The sequence below is a fragment of the Mesoplodon bidens genome (genome assembly GCF_964165515.1).
Source record: "Mesoplodon bidens genome assembly, chromosome: 20".
NCBI classification, from domain to species: domain Eukaryota; kingdom Metazoa; phylum Chordata; class Mammalia; order Artiodactyla; family Ziphiidae; genus Mesoplodon; species Mesoplodon bidens.
Window position 1 is genome coordinate 11098504 of NC_138181.1, and position 18031 is coordinate 11116534.

At 36.5% G+C, this 18031-nt stretch overlaps 1 protein-coding gene across 11 annotated transcripts in view; it reads right to left on the reverse strand.

Annotated features, from left to right (window-relative positions):
- Positions 1 to 18031, reverse strand: part of ADAM18 (ADAM metallopeptidase domain 18) — a 131217-nt gene that overhangs the window by 67374 nt on the left and 45812 nt on the right. For 10 of the 11 annotated variants that reach the window (XM_081221043.1, XM_081221051.1, XM_081221045.1 and 7 more), the window contains 3 exons: positions 11230 to 11366; positions 6933 to 7116; positions 3935 to 4030 (listed from right to left, as the gene is read on the reverse strand). In XM_081221043.1, the coding sequence (XP_081077169.1) occupies positions 3935 to 4030; positions 6933 to 7116; positions 11230 to 11366 (417 nt within the window). The remainder of the gene's footprint in view (positions 1 to 3934; positions 4031 to 6932; positions 7117 to 11229; positions 11367 to 18031) is intronic. The other variant, XM_081221052.1, reaches the window with a different exon arrangement.

Genomic DNA, 18031 nt, shown 5'->3' on the forward strand with positions numbered 1-18031 from the left:
AGCAATCTACAGATTGAATGCAATCCCTAGCAAAATACTCATGACATTCTCAGAACTAGAACAAAGAATTCTAAAATGTGTATGGAACCACAAAAGACCCCTAGCAGCCAAAGCAATCTTGAGAGAAAAGGAACTAGAGTTATCACACTCCCTGACTTCTGACTATTTTACAAAGCTACAGTAATCAAAACAGTATGCTACTGACACAAAAACAAGTATAAATCAATGGAACAGAATAGAGAGCTCAGAAATAAATCATACACATATGGTCAATTAATCTATGACAAAGGAGGCAAGAAGGTATACAATGGTGAAACGACAGTCTCTTTAATAAGTCATGTTGGGAAAACTGGACACCTCCACCTAAAAGAATGAAATTTTTGTATATGATGTGTGTATATCACATCATATACAAGAATAAACTCAAAATAGATTAAAGACCTAAATGCAAGACCAGAAACCATAAAACTCCTAGAAGAAAACGTAAGCAGTACACTCTTTGACTTTGAATTTAGCAATATTTTTAATGGATCTGTCTCCTCAGGCAAGGGTATAAAAAGCAAAAATAAAGAAATGGGACTCATTCAAACAAAATCTTTTGCACAATGAAGGAAACCATCAAGAAAACAAAAAGGCAACCTACTGAATGGGAGAAGATATTTGTAAATATGTTTGTTAAGGGGTTAATATCCAAAATATATAATGAACTCATATGACTCAATACTAAAAAAACAAACAAGCAAACAAAATAAACAACTTGATTTTATTTTTTCCCTTTTTTTTAATTTAGTTTTTATTTTAAAATTAAAAAAAATTTTTTTATTGGGGTATAGCTGTTTTACAATGTTGTGTTAGTTTCTACTGTACAGCGAAGTGGAGTTCCCTGTGCTATACAGCAGGTTCTCATTAGTTATCTATTTTATACATATCAGTGTACATATGTCAGTCCCAATCTCCCAATTCATCCCACCCCGCCTTTTCACCCCTTGGTGTCCATACGTTTCTTCTCTACTTCTGTGTCTCAATTTCTGCCTTGCAAATAGGTTCATCTGTACCATTTTTCTAGATTCCACATATATACGTTAATATATGATATTTGTTTTTCTCTTTCTGACTTACTTCACTCTGTATGACAGTCTCTACTGGTCAGAATGGCCATCATCAAAAAAATCTACAAATAATAAATGCTGGAAAGGGTGTGGAGAAAAGGGAATCCTCTTGCACTGTTGGTGGGAATGTAAATTGATACAGCCACTGTGGAGAACAGTGTAGAGGTTCCTTAAAAAACTAAAACTGGAATTACCATATGACCCAGCAATCCCACTACTGGGTATATACCCAGAAAAACCATAACTCAAAAAGACACATGCACCCCAATGTTCACTGTGGCACTATTTACAATAGCCAGGTCATGGGAGCAACCTAAATGCCCATTGACAGACGAATGGATAAAGAAGATGTGGTACATATATACAATGGAATATTAATGAGCCATAAAAAGGAACGAAATGGGGTCATTTGTAGAGATGTGGATGGACAACTTGATTTTGAAATGGACAGAGAGCCTGAATAGGCATCTTTCAAAAGAAGACACACAGATGGCCAACAGGCACATGAAAAGATGTTCAACATCACTAATCAGGGAAATGCAAATCAAAATCACAATGAGATATCACCTCACACCTGTCAGAATAGCTATAGTCAAAAAGGCAACAAATAGCAAATTACAAGGATGTGGAGAAAAGGGAACCCTGGCACGCTATTGGAGGGAATGTAAATTGTTACAGTCACTATGGGAAACTATATGGAGGTTTCTCAATTAAAAATAGAACTACTTTGATCCAGGATACATATCTGAAGGATATAATACCAGTGTCTTGAAGAGGCAGGTGCACCCCCATGTTCATCGCAGCATTACTCACAATAGCCTAGATATGGAAATGACCTAAGTGTCGAGCAATAGATTAATGTATTAAAAGAAATGTAGTGTGGAATAATATTCAGCCATAAAAAATAAGGAAATCTTGACATTTGCAACAACATGTAGGAACCTGGAGGACATTATGCTAATTGAAATAAGTCAGACAACAGAAAGAGAAATACTGAGATTATAATCTCACATGTGAAATGTAAAAAAGCCAAACTCCTCAAAGCAGAGAGTAGATTGGTGGTTGCCAGTGGGTGCTAGGTGAGGAAAATGGGAAGATGTAGGTTAAGGGTACAAATTTTCAGCTATAAAATGAAAAAAATCTGGGGATCTAACGTACTGCATGGTGACTGTAGTTAACAATAATGCTATTTTATTATATAGTTAAAAGTTGCTAAGATAGTAAATCTTAAATGTTCTCAGTATGTGAAGTGGTGGATGTGTTAACTTTATTGTGGTCATCATTTCACAATACATACTTAGAGCAAATCATTACACTGTACATCTTAAACTAAAGAATTATATGTTGATTATATCAATAAACCTGGGGAAAATTTTTTTAAAGATTAAATCATGCTCTTCTTCCCATCTTAAGAATATGTGCCATTTACCTTTGTTCAAGAGTTTGTTTCTTTCTTCTTAGGGTTCCAATGGATTGTGCTGGGTGTTGGGCAATTTTCAGGGGTTCGTTAAATGCTTTTCATTAAAAGGAACTGAATGGTTGTAACAGTAACTGAATGAATTGTGAAGGCAGAGAGGATTTTTACCAGAAGACAGTAAAGAGAAGTTAGCCAACAAAAAGAACTAATCTAACTTCCTGTCCCTATGTTAAGTATGGTCTTATAAAATAAGAACTTAAGGGGGCTTCCCTGGTGGCGCAGTGGTTGAGAATCTGCCTGCCGATGCAGGGGACACGGGTTCGTGCCCCGGTCCGGGAGGATCCCACGTGCCGCAGAGCAGCTGGGCCCGTGAGCCATGGCCGCTGAGCCTGCGCGTCCGGAGCCTGTGCTCCACAACGGGAGAGGCCACAACAGTGAGGGGCCCGTGTACCAAAAAAAAAAAAAAACTTAAGAAGGTTGCCCAAGGTGAATGTTGATCATAGAGAAATCCCAGCGGGTACAGGGAAGATCTGTAATGTGGTATAGGAATGGGAAGTCAAGTCAGGAGAGAGAAGCATCAGGCATTATGTACAGGAGAGTCCTAGAAATGATAGATTACAGAGTGGACTGAAGTATGACAGGGGCTCCAATGCTGCTTGCATATAATAAGATGAGAAGGACTGCATAGAGTAGTGACATGTCTTCCATCTCCTTGGAACAAGTATTTCAAGAAATTTAATGATGGGACTTCCCTGGTGGCACAGTGGTTAGGAATCCGCCTGCCAATGCAGGGGACACGGGTTCGAGCCCTGGTCCAGGAAGATCCCACATGCTGTGGAGCAACTAAGCCCGTGCGCCACAACTACTGAGCCTGTGCTCCAGAGCTTGCAAGCCACAACTATTGAAGCCCACGCACCTAAAGCCTGTACTCTGCAACAAGAGAACGCACCACAATGAAAAGCCCACACACTGCAACAAAGAGTAGCCCCCGCTCGACACAACTAGAGAAACCCCGCACACAGCAACAAAGACCCAATGCAGCCAAAGATAGATAAATAAATTTAAAAAAAAAAAAGAATTCGCCTGCCAATGCAGGGGACACAGGTTCGAGCCCTGGTCCAGGGAGATCCCACATGTCGCGGAGCAACTAAGCCCGTGCACCACAACTACTGAGCCGGGGCGCCACAACTACTGAAGCTCGTGCGCCTAGAGCCCGTTCTACACAACAAGTGAAGCCACTGCAATGAGAAGCCTGCGCACCACAATGAAGAGTAGCCCCCACTCGCCGCAACTAGAGAAAGCCCACATGCAGCAACAAAGACCCAACACAGCCAAAAATAATAAATAAATAAATATTTTAAGAAAAAGAAATTTAATGCTAACATATAAAATACAGATTGCCTCCTACCTTGCAATCTCGTGTGCAGCATTCCCCCGAACCACATATTTTATTTGTTTTCTTTGTACATGTTCTAGGGTCACAGCAGTCTGGATGTGTACAATTCTGGAAACAAATGCTTTGTTACTCAGTCATGCATGATTAGGTACAATCAAATAAAACTGCAATACAGAATTTATTTATGAAGTATGAGCATTTCTTAAAAACCAGTTTCAGTAATCCCACTCTTTACATGAGACTTATTGAAATCAACATCTCAGCCAGTAGGTTGTAAAAGAAATGTGTCATTTCACTACATTCCATATAATTTGAATATTAACATATTACTGTGGAGCCAAAAACTTAGAGGAAATAGTTATTAGATTTCTTGTTAGCTACCATCCTCTTCTAAATTTTTCCTATATTCTTGCTTTCATAATAAATCTATTTACACACTGCCAGCATGCAGACTCTCAGCTTCTCTGTCTGAAATGGCAAACCCCCAAACTTCTGCCCCCAGAAAAGTGGTCCCAGAAGCCAGTCTGGTCTGTCCAGATTTCACTGGGATGCTGGCCCCATACGTCCTCATATTTTACAAGATTCAGTGCCATCAATCAACTTTTCCAGTCTTCAGTAGCAAGTTTGTTTTAAACTCTGTAATTTACCAATATTAGAAGTTTGAGTTTCCTGGTGTTGTGTTTTTTCTTACTGGTATTTTTAATTGGTATTTTCAATGAACAGCTTCATCACAGGCAGCAATATTATACTTTAAAAAGGCTCGTTATTTCATCTATTGACTCGTGTATTCATGTACTCAAAGTTTAAATATTCCTTTGTTAGCTTTTTTTCTTACTGTCTCTCTTAATCAAATGTTTGGTTATTCTAGTTTGGGTTTTTTTTTTTCTTTTTCAATACAACTCCATTTGTAAGGGCAGACTTTCTTAAGAATAGAATGCTCTGGCTATTTCAAAATGGTTCCTTTTCCCCTCCCTCTGCCAGAAGCATTAGACTTCTCTCCAGTATTCACTGTGACAAACAGTTCAAGTTTCTGCAGGTAAAACTCGTAAGAGTGTGGGGACCTTCCTATGATCGGGTTCCCATGGAGTTTTAAACTATCAGAGTTCTACACACTGAGACTCCAGAAATTTGTCAATTCCAGTTCAGGTTTGCCTACCCAGATGCTGGTTCCCAAAAGGTTTTAGCTTGTGGGTTGCTACTCTAGTAAGTTGTGATTCTCTGCATTCACCTGTTGGTTTTTCCAATTTGTGGGGCAGTGGTTTGCTCTGTGACCTCACATCTCTGATGGATGCAAGAAGAGCTGTTTCTTTTCCAAGTTGGTTAGCTTTTTACTTGTTGTAAGGACTAAGTGGTGACTTCTAAACTTCTCACATGTCAGACCAGAAACCATAACTCTTGTCTTTTGATGTATTTGAATAAAGTCCTTTGAATTGGCCTTTGAATATATTATATATATATATATATATATATATATATATGTTTGAACATATATGAATTGTAAATATTTTCTCCCATTTCAGAGTCTATAATTTTATTTTTCTTAACAGAGCCTAAAAGAAAAAGTTTCTAAATTTAAGTACAACTTACATATTTTTCTTTAAAACCTCATTCTTATTTGCCTTATCTAAGAAAGTTCTGCCTATCACAGAGTCAAAAAGACTGTCTCCTGTGTTTTACTCTATAAGCTTTAGGACTTTCGCTTTTATATTTAGGTCTTTGATCCATTTCAAGTTAATTTTTGTGTATGGTGAGATGTCAAAGTTTTCTTTTTATGTATGTGGATATCTAGTTCATACAATACCTTTGTTGGAAAGGTTTTCTTCACCCATTGAACTGCCTTAACATCTCTGATTGGCAGAGAATCAATTGATCTTATAAATATTTTATATTTGGATTCTCTATACTGTTTCATTAAGGGATATATTTATGCTTTGGCCAATACCACATTATATTGATTATTTCAGCTTTATAGAAAATTTTGAAATTTACAGAAAATTAGTGTATGTGCTCCACCTTTGTTCTTTTTAATTGCTTTGTCTATTCTAGGTCCTTTGCATTTCCATATATATTATAGAATCAGCTTGTCAATTTCCACAGAACGATGGTGGGGTTGGGATTGGGATTGTGTGGAGTGTTGACGTAGAGCTGACATCTTAGCAATATTGTGTCTTCCAATCCACGAAAGTGGGATATGTCTCCCTCTCGATCTTCTTTCATTTCTCTGAGCAATGTGAGTTTTCATTGTACAGGTCTTGCACGTATTCTGTTAAATTTATCTTTATTTCATGTTTTTGAAACAATGTATATGGAATTGTACATTTTAGTTCATTTTCCATTTGTTCATTGTTTATACATAGAAATCCATGGAATTTGGGTTCACATGCATTCATTAATTAGCTTTAGCAGACTTTGGGGGTAGATTGTTTAGGATTCTCCAATCACGTGGCCAAGTTGAATCTGATTAAAGACAGTTTTAATCTTCCTTTCCACTCACTGTGTGTTTCTTTTTCGTGCCTTAATGCAGTTTCATTGTGTGTTTGTGTTTCTTTATCTTCCCTTACTGCAATGGCAGGAGCATCCACTGCAGTGTTGAAGGGAAACATAACCTGTCAATACAAAACTTTTTTTCCGTATAATAGCAAACGATGCATTTTGCTATTGCAAAATGTCTAGTCTATAGTCTTTAGATGTTCTTGTCTTTTTGTTACTGCTTGTTGTTAAAGGCATATTTCTTCAACTCCTTATACACTCTTTGTGGTCACTAATTATAAGATTAGAGCTGATGCATACACTAAAGAATTTAGGAGGGCAATATTTGAAGACAAATATTAACTAAAGGATGTTTGCTCTCCACTTCAAAAAATGGCAATATTAGGAAACTTAAAGGCTTCCATCTTCCCCAAAGAAGGTATTTTTCAAAAATTTTCTTCTAAAAGACAAGGTCTTCTTTTCCACCTCGTACTCACATATACGGGAAATAAAAAATATTTTTGAAAAAACTTCCACTAACCTGTAAAGTGCCACAATCACATTCTTCACCCAATTCCAACTTTCCATTGCCACACATCTTCCTTTGTTTGTGAACTGGCTCATCAGGAAGGATTTTACGAAGACATTCAAGGCCAGAATGTGCAGCAAAATATTTAAAGTCATCCAAGCTACAAGTGCTAAAATCCTTTATACCCCCAGATAGCCTAAAATATAAAAAAAAAAGGGTATGACAAAAATTATTGCTGTATAACTCTACATTTCTCCTAATGTATGATGTTTTGAAGAGAGGTTTAAAGAGCATTATTCTCATGGATAACAATAGGCACACTTTTAAAAATATAAAAGTATTTTTAAAATACTAACATTTTTAACACACTTTTTAAATTTCACCAAGAAAATTCTTATAATGAAAAAAAATTCCAAAATCTTTTGCCATTCATCCTGTTTTAAAGAAGACCAATTATTTATCCATCCTAAAATCTTTATTAATTGTTTAAACATAGGAACTGTGTTACTCGTTATTTACCTTCTTAGTTGCCAAACAACTGAATTTAAAATTTTTGGCCTCAGTATTTAATATACTTTTTATTTATTTACTATCATTTTTGTATTTTTCTGTAAATACCAATATGAACATGTCTGTGTTATCTTTAAAAGTATATTTTAGATCTTTTGCTCTCTGCAATTAGGCATTTTTCAAACAAGAATCTGTTGTTTGATTTATACCATGGGAGGGACAAGAGGAGTGCCTGTCCTGACGGAGTGAGAAAGTTGTTAGTAGTTTGCTAATATATCAGCCTCCAACTAAAACACTAGAAAGAATACAATTTAAGAGTAAAGACTATAGGGTGGGATAGGGAGGGTGGGAGGGAGGGAGACGCAAGAGGGAAGGGATGTGGGAACAGATGTATATGTATGACTGATTCACTTTGTTATAAAGCAGAAACTAAAAAAAAAAAAAAAAAAAGTAAAGACTATGCCCTAGACCAGTAGCTGACAAACTTTTCTGTGAAGGGCCACACAGTAAATATTATAGGCTTATATGCAGTATGCTCTGTTGCAGCTACTCAACCCTGCCACTGTAGTGCAAAAGCAGTCATGAAGAACACGTAAAACAGTAAGCCTATAAAATTAATTTACAAAACAGACAGGCAGCCAAATTTAGCCTATAGATCATTGTTGGCTGACCTCTGCCCTATACTAAAATCTACTCTGTATCAGTCCTAACAGTTAGAGCCTAAACTCAAGCCCTGACAACATCCCCAGAGGAAACCAAGTTTGGAAGTTCAGGCCTGCCATTTTAGAGGGGTTTGGAAATGCCTTGAGTTTTCTATAGACTCATGTTAACGAAGTATAAAACCAAGCACATAAAATTTAAAATGATTACCCAATAATTGAATTGCCTGGTAGAAAAAGAATCAATGCTTTTCAGAGGAAGGTAATGAGAATCTAGGCTTTCTATTGTACTATCAACAATATCCAATATGCTACTATTAATAATAATCATACAAAGAAATAAGAAAATGTAAACCATAGTCAATAAAAAAGCAGTCAATAGTAAGCAACACTGAGATGACCCAGGTGTTAGATTTGGCACACAAATACTTGAAAGGAATCATTATAAATATATTCAATTAATTAAAGAAAAATGTTAAAATAATTCAGAGAAATTACAGCCTTATAGAGTGAACACTCAAAAGAGAGTGCATATCATCTAATTTACATAATGTTCTAGAGCCAATAAAACTAACTGTAGTGATAGAAATCAGATCAGCTGTTGACTGGGGCAGGGTGGAAGGTAAAAAGGACAGCCAAGGATCACAAAAGAACTTTCTGTGGAAATGGAAATGTTGCATAGCCTGAATGACACTGTGGTTCAGTAATTTGTATATATTTATCAAGAGTCATAAACTCGTACACTTAAAGTTTAAAGTGTATGAATTTTATTGTGGACAAACCATACCTCAAAAGTTGATTTTTTGGGGCCTCCCTGGTGGCGCAGTGGTTGAGAGTCCGCCTGCCGATGCAGGGGATACGGGTTCGTGCCCCGGTCTGGGAGGATCCCATATGCCGCGGAGCGGCTGGGCCCGTGAGCCATGGCCGCTGGGCCTGCGCATCCGGAGCCTGTGCTCCGCAACGGGAGAGGCCACAACAGTGAGAGGCCCGCATACCGCAAAAAGAAAAAAAAAAAAAAAAAAAAAAAAAAAAAAGTTGATTTTTTTATAGTGTATACAAATACAACACTCAAAAAGATGATGAAAGAAAATTCCTCTGAGAAACAATTTCACACAGAGAAGAAGTAATTTAGTTATTATCTACTTTGTGCCTTCACAGATATTTGGGATAACATAGATTCAGTCATCACAGGACAAAATGAAATAATAAGAATACTGAGCTAAAAGGTCATTATTGGAAACATTTACTGAGCACTCTTCTAGGCAACTGGTGTGTAGTGAAACGCAGACCAAGTGCCTGCTAGGGGCAAAAAGTATGAGCATCAGGAAATAGGTATATGAAATAAGTCAGATAGCTATTGGAATGATGAAGAAAAATCAAACAACACAATTTACAGGGAATAAAAGACACTGTTTTAGAAGAGAAGACATTTATTAAAAAAGAAAAAAACTATAGCTAAGATTGGGAACAAGGCAAGGGTACCCACTCTCACCAGATCAATTCACATTGGGCTGAATTTATTTCAAGTGCAATTAAGCAAAAAAAAGGAATTACACACAAATAGATGGAGAGGAAAACATAAAACTGTTCTTATTCATGGACAAGATCTTGTTTATAGAAAATCTTAAGTAATCAACAAATAAAATCTCCTGGTATTTCTGTTGAGTTTAGGAAGTTTGCAGCACACAAAGTCAATATACAAAAATTATATTTCTATGTACTAGCAATGAGCACTCTGAAAATGAAATTAAGAAAACGGTTCTTTTCAAAATAGCAAAAAAGAATAAAATGTTTAAGAATAAATATAACAAAACAAATACAAGACCTGTAAACTGTAAAATACCATACATTGCTGGGGAAAATTAAGGACCTAAATAAATGAAGACATATACCAGATTCAAGAATAAAAAGACTCAGTATTGTTAAGATGGTAACTCTCCCAAAATTGACTATTTATAATACCCAAGATATGGAAGCAGCCCAAATGCCCATCCACAGACAAATGAATAAAAAAGATATGGTATGGAATATTATTCAGCCATAAAAATGAATGAAATTCCTCCATTTGCAGCAACAAGGATGGATCTAGAGACTATCATACTAAGTGAAGTAAGTCAAATAGAGAAAGATAAATACCATATGGTATTGCTTATATGTGGTAACTAAAAAATAATACAAAAGAACACATATGCAAAACAGAAGTAGACTCACAGATATAGAAAACAATCAAGGGGTTACCAAAGGGGAGAGGGAGGAGGGGAGGAGCAAGTTAGGAGTAGGGCATTAAGAGATATAAACTACTATGTATAAAACAGATAAGGAACAAGGATACAGTATATATATAGCACAGGGAATTACAGCCATTATCTTGTAATAACTTATAATGGAGTATAATCTGTAAATATACTGAATCACTATGCTGTATACCTGGAACTAACATAATGTTGTAAATAAACCATACTTCAATTTTTAAAACTCTCAACAGGAGTTTTCATAAAAATTGGAAATTTGATAATAAAATATATATGAAACTACAAAGGACCTAGAATAACCAAAACAATTTGGGAAAAGATGAAAAAACTTGGGGATTTGTACTACCTGATTTCAAAATTGTTTGTAAAGTGGGGGGAAAGTATTATCAATGATACTAAAATTTTTAAAAAAGCCTTTTTCTTCAGTAGTCTCTCTCTCAGTGGGACATAGTTTTACTTATTTGTGACTTGATGTCTTTCTAAATTAAAAAAAGATATATTTTTAACTTGAATTGTACCGTTCATCCTTATGTTGTATAATGCCAGTATCAAGGCATTTAACTTTAAATAGAATCACTAAAATCACACAATTCATATGGCTTGTCCCCAGAGGGTACCTTCAATCTAGCCAGCAGAGAAAAATACAAGCCAGACTCTGGAAGGTAGGAAGGAGGAAGAGAATGTCCCCAGGCATGGAGAGGCCTTGGGGAGTGCTGGGTCTATTTTGGTGTGTGTTCCATCTGTACTTGAAAAGAATGTGCATCCTAGTGTAGGGTATAGTGTTCTATAATTGTCAATTAATTCAGTTTGGTTAACAGAAATATAAAGTCCCTAACCAAAAAAAAAATTTTAAGTATACTGTGTGTTTAATAAAGAAAATGATCTTACACAGCTTTTGGTGACATGGTGCAAACATCTCCTGAGCAATGGCACATCTCAGTATTATCATAACTCATTCCCATGTTAAGGCCAAGCAACTGCACAATACTGACAGCATATGACTCCAAGGATAAACCCTCTGAATACTAAATGCAATGAAAATAAAAGAAAAATAGTTAGCTAAGAATCTTATTCAGTTATAAAAAGTTACTTACTATAATCAAAAATTCGTACATAAAACTCATTTTTTTAAACATCTTTATTGGAGTATAATTGCTTTACAGTGGTGTGTTAGTTTCTGCTTTATAACAAAGTGAATCAGTTATACATACACGTATGTTCCCATATCTCTTTCCTCTTGCGTCTCCCTCCCTCCCACCCTCCCTATCCCATCCCTCTAGGTGGTCACAAAGCACTGAGCTGATCTCCTGGTGCTATGTGGCTGCTTCTCACAGGAATAAAGACACAGATCTACTAGAGAATGGACTTGAGGATATGGGGAGGGAGAAGGGTAAGCTGTGACAAAGTGAGAAAGTGGCATGGACATATATACACTACCAAACATAAAACTCATTTCTAAAATTCATTAATGCATCCAAGATACTTATGTAGACACAATTGTACTAGAGTTATGTAAGTATTATTAAACACGGATGGATGAGTAACACTACAGTTTAATTTCAAGATACTATTACATAATGACAATACCAGCTATCTTAGAAAATCTAACAGAGTTTAAACACCACACTGTATCGCTTCTTTGAATTATTTTAAACAAGATTCTTTTAATCTTTTAATAATCAATCCTACATTCTCTTTGTAGTATACAGTCTCTAAAATGGGTGCCAATGATCCCTGCCTCCTGCTATTTATGATCCTGTGTATTCTCACTCCATTGAGTGTAGGCTGGACTTACTGACTTTCTTCTAATTAACTGAATACAGCAGAAGTGATGGGTCATCATTTCCAAGATAAGTTATTAAAAGACTGTCTTCTTGGATTCTATGTCTCTCTCCCTCATTCGCTCTGGGGGAAGGTAGCTACTATGTCATGAAGCAGGCCTGGGGAGAGGTCCTCATGAGTGAGCTTGGAAACTCTTTCTGAGGTCTTCCAATAGTCACATGACTGAGCTTGGGAGTAAATCCCCTCTGTGTTGAACCGTGAGATAATTACAGCCCTAGTTGACATCTTATTTTCACCCACTAAGCTGCTCCTAGATTCCTGACCCACAGAACTGTGTTGTTTTCATGTGCTAAGGTTTGGTACAATCAGTTACATAGCAATAGATCACTAATACACCCTCAATAGGTATTGTTGTTTTCCTTTGAAACATTTCTAGTAACTGCACAGATGTTTATAGCAGCTTTATTCATAACTGCCAAAACCTGCAAGCATCCATGATGTCCTTCAGCAAGTGAACAGATGAACTGTGGCATGTTTCAGACAACAGAATATTATTCAGCACTAAAAGGAAATGAGCTACAAGGTCATGAAAAGATACGGAGGAAATATAAATGCATGTTACTAAGCGAGAGAAGCCAGCCTGCAGAGACTATATACCATTTGACTCCAACTATATGACATTCTGGAAAAAAAGTTATGGAGACAAAAGATCCACAGCTGCAGGTGGGGAGGGGAGAAATTAATTGGCAGAGAGCACAGAGGATTTTTAAGGCAGTGAAAATACTGTGTATGATACCATAATGATGGACACATATCATTATTTGACCAAATCCGTAGAAAGTACAACACCAAGATTGAACCCTAAGGCAAATTATGAACTTTGGGTGATTTTTAATGGGTCAATGTACGTTTATCAATTGCAATAAGCATACCCCTCTGGTGAGTGATGGTGACAACGAAGAAGGTTATGCATGTGTAGGGGCAAGGGATACATTGATAATCTATGCACCTTCTTCTCAATGGTGCTGTGAACCTAAAACTGCTCTAAAAATAGTTTTTTTTTTCTTTTTGTTTTTGTTTTTTTGCGGTACGCGGGCCTCTCACTGCTGTGGCCTCTCCCGTTGCGGAGCACAGGCTGTGGACGCGCAGGCTCAGCGGCCATGGCTCACGGGCCCAGCTGCTCCGTGGCATGTGGGATCCTCCCGGACCAGGGCACGAGCCCGTGTCCCCTGCATCGGCAGGCAGACTCTCAACCACTGCGCCACCAGGGAAGCTCTAAGTATAGTATTTTTAAAAAGTTTTTGGTACTTGATGGACCAAGAGCAAGACGGCATTGTGAGGGAGCAGCAAGTAAAGAACAGCTCAGAGGAGAAGATTAACTGACCCATGAAGACGTTTCTAAGTTTCCATCCCACATATTGCCCTGGGTTGCTTGTTGTTCAACCACAGCCACTAAGAGGTAGAAAACAACAATCAGCTGACGCATCAGACACTTCAGTCCACCTTCAGAGGGTAGAGAGTAATTCTGTTTACTGGAAGACTGCTTGAACTCAAGCAATCCCTCCTTCCTGCACCCCAGCTTTTGATCAAAAACAGTTCTTAGGACCAAACAGAAGCCCTTGCCAGGACACACTTTATTCCCTTCATAGTTACAGGCAATATTAATAGTAACCAAGGAACATATTTCGTTTCTCAGAAGACACAATGCCACTCTACTGGAAAAGGCATTCAATATAACTTTCATTGTCCCCAACAGGTCCCAGATAGCTGGTTCAATTGAGAGACATAATGGTTTCCTTAAATAATTCCTTTTCAAATCCAATAAACGGACCCCTAAATGGGTGTCTATATTGGCCAAGCTATTAATGCCTCTTAATTCAAGGATGCTTGTCTGACACACACTTCACACAAACTTTAAAACATTTTTCCCTTTTCCTTCCCTATATTTAAAGGGGCTCATATCTGGCTTCCATGTATATAAAGACTCATTGTATGTGAGTCCCTTTAATTATGTCTCCCCTACTGTTGTAAATATTTTATCTTGCCCCATCCCATAAGGGTTGGAGACCAGATCCAGGTACATACCATCCTGAGGTCTATTGACCATAGATTTCCTCCTGGTCCAGGCAGCTGCTAATTTGACATGAGACCCATTTGAGCCTAAACTTCCACCACAGCAAAACAAACAAATGAAAAACAAAAACAAAAGCCTCTAAAGTGCAGCTGTACAACATTCTGTTGACTGTTCATCTCATTACCATTGGTCTGAGTGTTTTTATTGGTTTGCAATCTGGAGGCCCAAATCCTCCGAGTAAGCCATTATTTCAGCCAGACGTGGCAAATGCTGAGGCCCACATGCCACTGAGTTTGGATAACACAAACCTTACAACCAAAAGACTTCACCAGCTTGCCTGTCAACAACCAAACCAACAACTGAGGCAAAAGGCCCATACTGACTGGCCAAATTAGGGTGCCTGCCTACAGCAAAATTATGGAGCCTTAAACACAGGTATAAATATTTTAAATGGCAAACAACCTGACTTCCTATTAACCACATACACCAAAATCAGGTCATAAAATTAAAAACCTATTTATAACAGAACTCTTTTCATCACCTAATAGGGCAAAACCTTAGACTGTTGGACACTTTTAGATCCAGCCACACCTAATTGGGGCTGTGCCAGTCAGGCTCTGCACATATGTCAATATCACTTCTGCTCGCTGTGCACCCACAAGCCCCTTGAGTTACCAGATATTTATAAATCGAAGTCACAGGCCCAACATTGCCTTCAAATTACACAAGTACTTCAGCACCATTTTAATACCACAGAGCCACAAAAATAAAACCTGCATTCATTCAAATGGGTATCAGCTTAAAAAGGATATCTTAGCACTACACCCCAAACAACATTGCCCTGGCCCAGGAACTCATTGCTAGAGATGTTATTACCTCAGATGACATCACTCCAGCTTAAGACCTGCCTGCTGGAGATGACTCTGCATCCTGCACGGAGACAACTTCCCCTCAGACACTAAAACTTCCACCCCAGGCAGGCTCATGGACTGCCTCTCCCAAGGCACAAATTGCACACAAGAAATGTACTAGTTTTCTTACTTTGATATTAGGGTAACTGCTTATAGATTTTTAATGTAATTGATGTTCTAGAAAGGAGAGAAAATGGAATAATATAAAATGTGCAATTAAAACCACAGAAGGCAGAAAAAAAAAAGGAGAGGGGAAGATTTCAAGAAGAAACAAGAAACAAGGATAATGAATAGAAAATAGACAAAATTCAACATCCATTTATGATTTTTAAAAACTCTCGGTGTGGAGAAAACATACATCAACATAATAAAGGCCATATATGACAAGCCCACAGCTAACATCATACTCAATGGTAAAAAGCAGAAAAGTTATTCCTCTAACGTCAGGAATAAGACAAGAATCTGCACTATCACCACTTTTATACAACTCCTAGCCAGAGCAATTAGGCAAGAAAAAATAAATGAAAGAGATCCATACTGGGAAAAAAGAAGTAAAACTGTCACCATTGGCAGATAATATGATATTATACAGAGAAAAATCCTAAAGCTACACAAACACACACACATACACACACACAAAAACCTGTTATAACTAATATATGAATTCAATAGAGTTTCTAGACCCACAATCAATACAAAGAAGTCTGTTGTGTTTCTGTACATTAATAATGCACTATCAGTAAGAGAAATTAAGGAAGCACTCCCATGTACAATTGTACTAAAAAGAACAAAATACCAAGGAATAAATTTAACCAAGGATATAAAAAAATTGTACACTGAAAACTAGAAGATGGTGATGAAAGAAATTGCAGAAGACACAAATAAATAGAAAGATATTCCACACTCATGGACTGGAAGAATTAATATTGTTAAAATGTCCATTTTACCCATAGCCATCTACAGATTCAGTGCACTCCCTTTCAAAACTCCAATGGCAATTTTCACAAAAATAATAAAAACATCCTAAAATTTAAATGGAAGCACAAAGGACCCCAAATAGCTGAAGCAATCTTGAGAAAGAAGAGTAAAGCTGGAGGTATCATGCTCCCTGATTTCAAACTATACTACAAAGCTGTAATAATCAAAACAGTATTAAATTCTATAACTATTTATGGTGATAGATGTTACCTAGAATTTTTGTGGTGATCATTTTTCAATATATACAAATACCAAATCACTCTGTTGTACACCTGAAACTAATATAATGTATGTCAATTATACCTGAATTAAAAAAAATTTTTTTAAACAATATGGTACTGGCACAAAGGCAGACACATAGATCAATGGAACAAAATATAGAACCCAGAAATAAACCCACACTCATATGGTCAACTGATCCATGCCAAAGGAGGCATAATATAAAATGGGAAAAAGACAGTCTCTTCAATAAATGGTGGTGGGAAAAACTGGACAGCCACATGCAAAAGAATGAAACTGGACCACTATCTCACACCATACACAATAATTAACTCAAAATGTATTAGAAACTTGAATGCAAGACCTGAAACCATAAAACTCCTAGAAGAAAACATAGGCAATAAGCTCCTTAATATCAATCTTGGTGATGAATTTTTAGATCTGACTCCAAAGCAAAGTCAACAGAAGCAAAAATAAACAAGTGGGACTACAGCACACTAAAATGCTTCTGCACAGCAAAGGAAACCATCAACAAAATGAAAAGGCAGGCTACTAAGTGGGAGAAAATATTTACAAATCATATCTCTGAAAAGGGGTTAATATGCAAAATACAATACTCATACAACTCAATAGCAAAAAAAAATCAGATTAAAAAATGGGCAGATTATCTGAATAAACATTTTTCCAAAGCAAACATATAGACGGCCAACAGCTACATGGAAAGATGCTCAACATCTGGGTATATTCCCAAAGGAAATGAAATGAATATCTTGAAAAGATATCTGCACTCCCATGTTCACTGCAGCATTATTCAAAACAGCCAATATATGGAAACAACCTAAATGTTCAATCATGCATAAAGAGAAGAAAGACAAAAAAAAAAAAGAAGGAGGAAATCCTGTCCTTTGAGACAGCATGGATGAACCTGGAAGACATTATTCTTAGTGAAATAAGCCAGATACAGAAAGATAAATATGTATGATCTCATTTATATGTTGAAACTAAAAAAGGCAAATTCATAGAACCAGAGAGTAGAGCGGTCGTTGTCAGTGACCAGAGGATGGGTCAAAGGGTACAAACTTTCATCTTTATAAGATGAATAAGTTTGGGGATATAATATATAGCAGTGTGCTTATAATTAATAATACTTATTGTATACTTGAAATTTGGTAAGTGAGTAAATCTTAAGTTTCTCACCAAAAAACAAATGCAAAAATTGGTATCTATGTGAGTTGATGTGTGTGTTAACTTGATTGTGGTAATCATTTCAAAATGTATACAAAGATTAAATCTTCACATTTTACATCTTGATAAAAATCATGTCATACAACCTAAATATATATAATTTTTATTTTTCAGTAAAGCTTGAAAATAAGATGTACATAAAATAAATGGAAGACAAAGCAGATTAAAAATGAAAAATTTCACAAAAGCATTGGAATTTATAAACAAAATAAATTAAAAACTGTAGAACTGGAATAAAAGGAATATCTGAAATAGCAGAATAGAGTATTACTGAACAGAATTAAAGATCATAGAAAATACTCAAACTGAAGAACAAAACAAACTGAAAAAAGAATTTTAAAGAAAAAGAACAACAGTGACATATGGTGCATCTTTTAAAGGACTAATATATGTTAGTTAGAGTCTAATAAGAAAAGGTGAAAGATAATGGGACAAAAATAATATCTGAATTATAACGGTTGAGAATTTTCCAACGCTAATA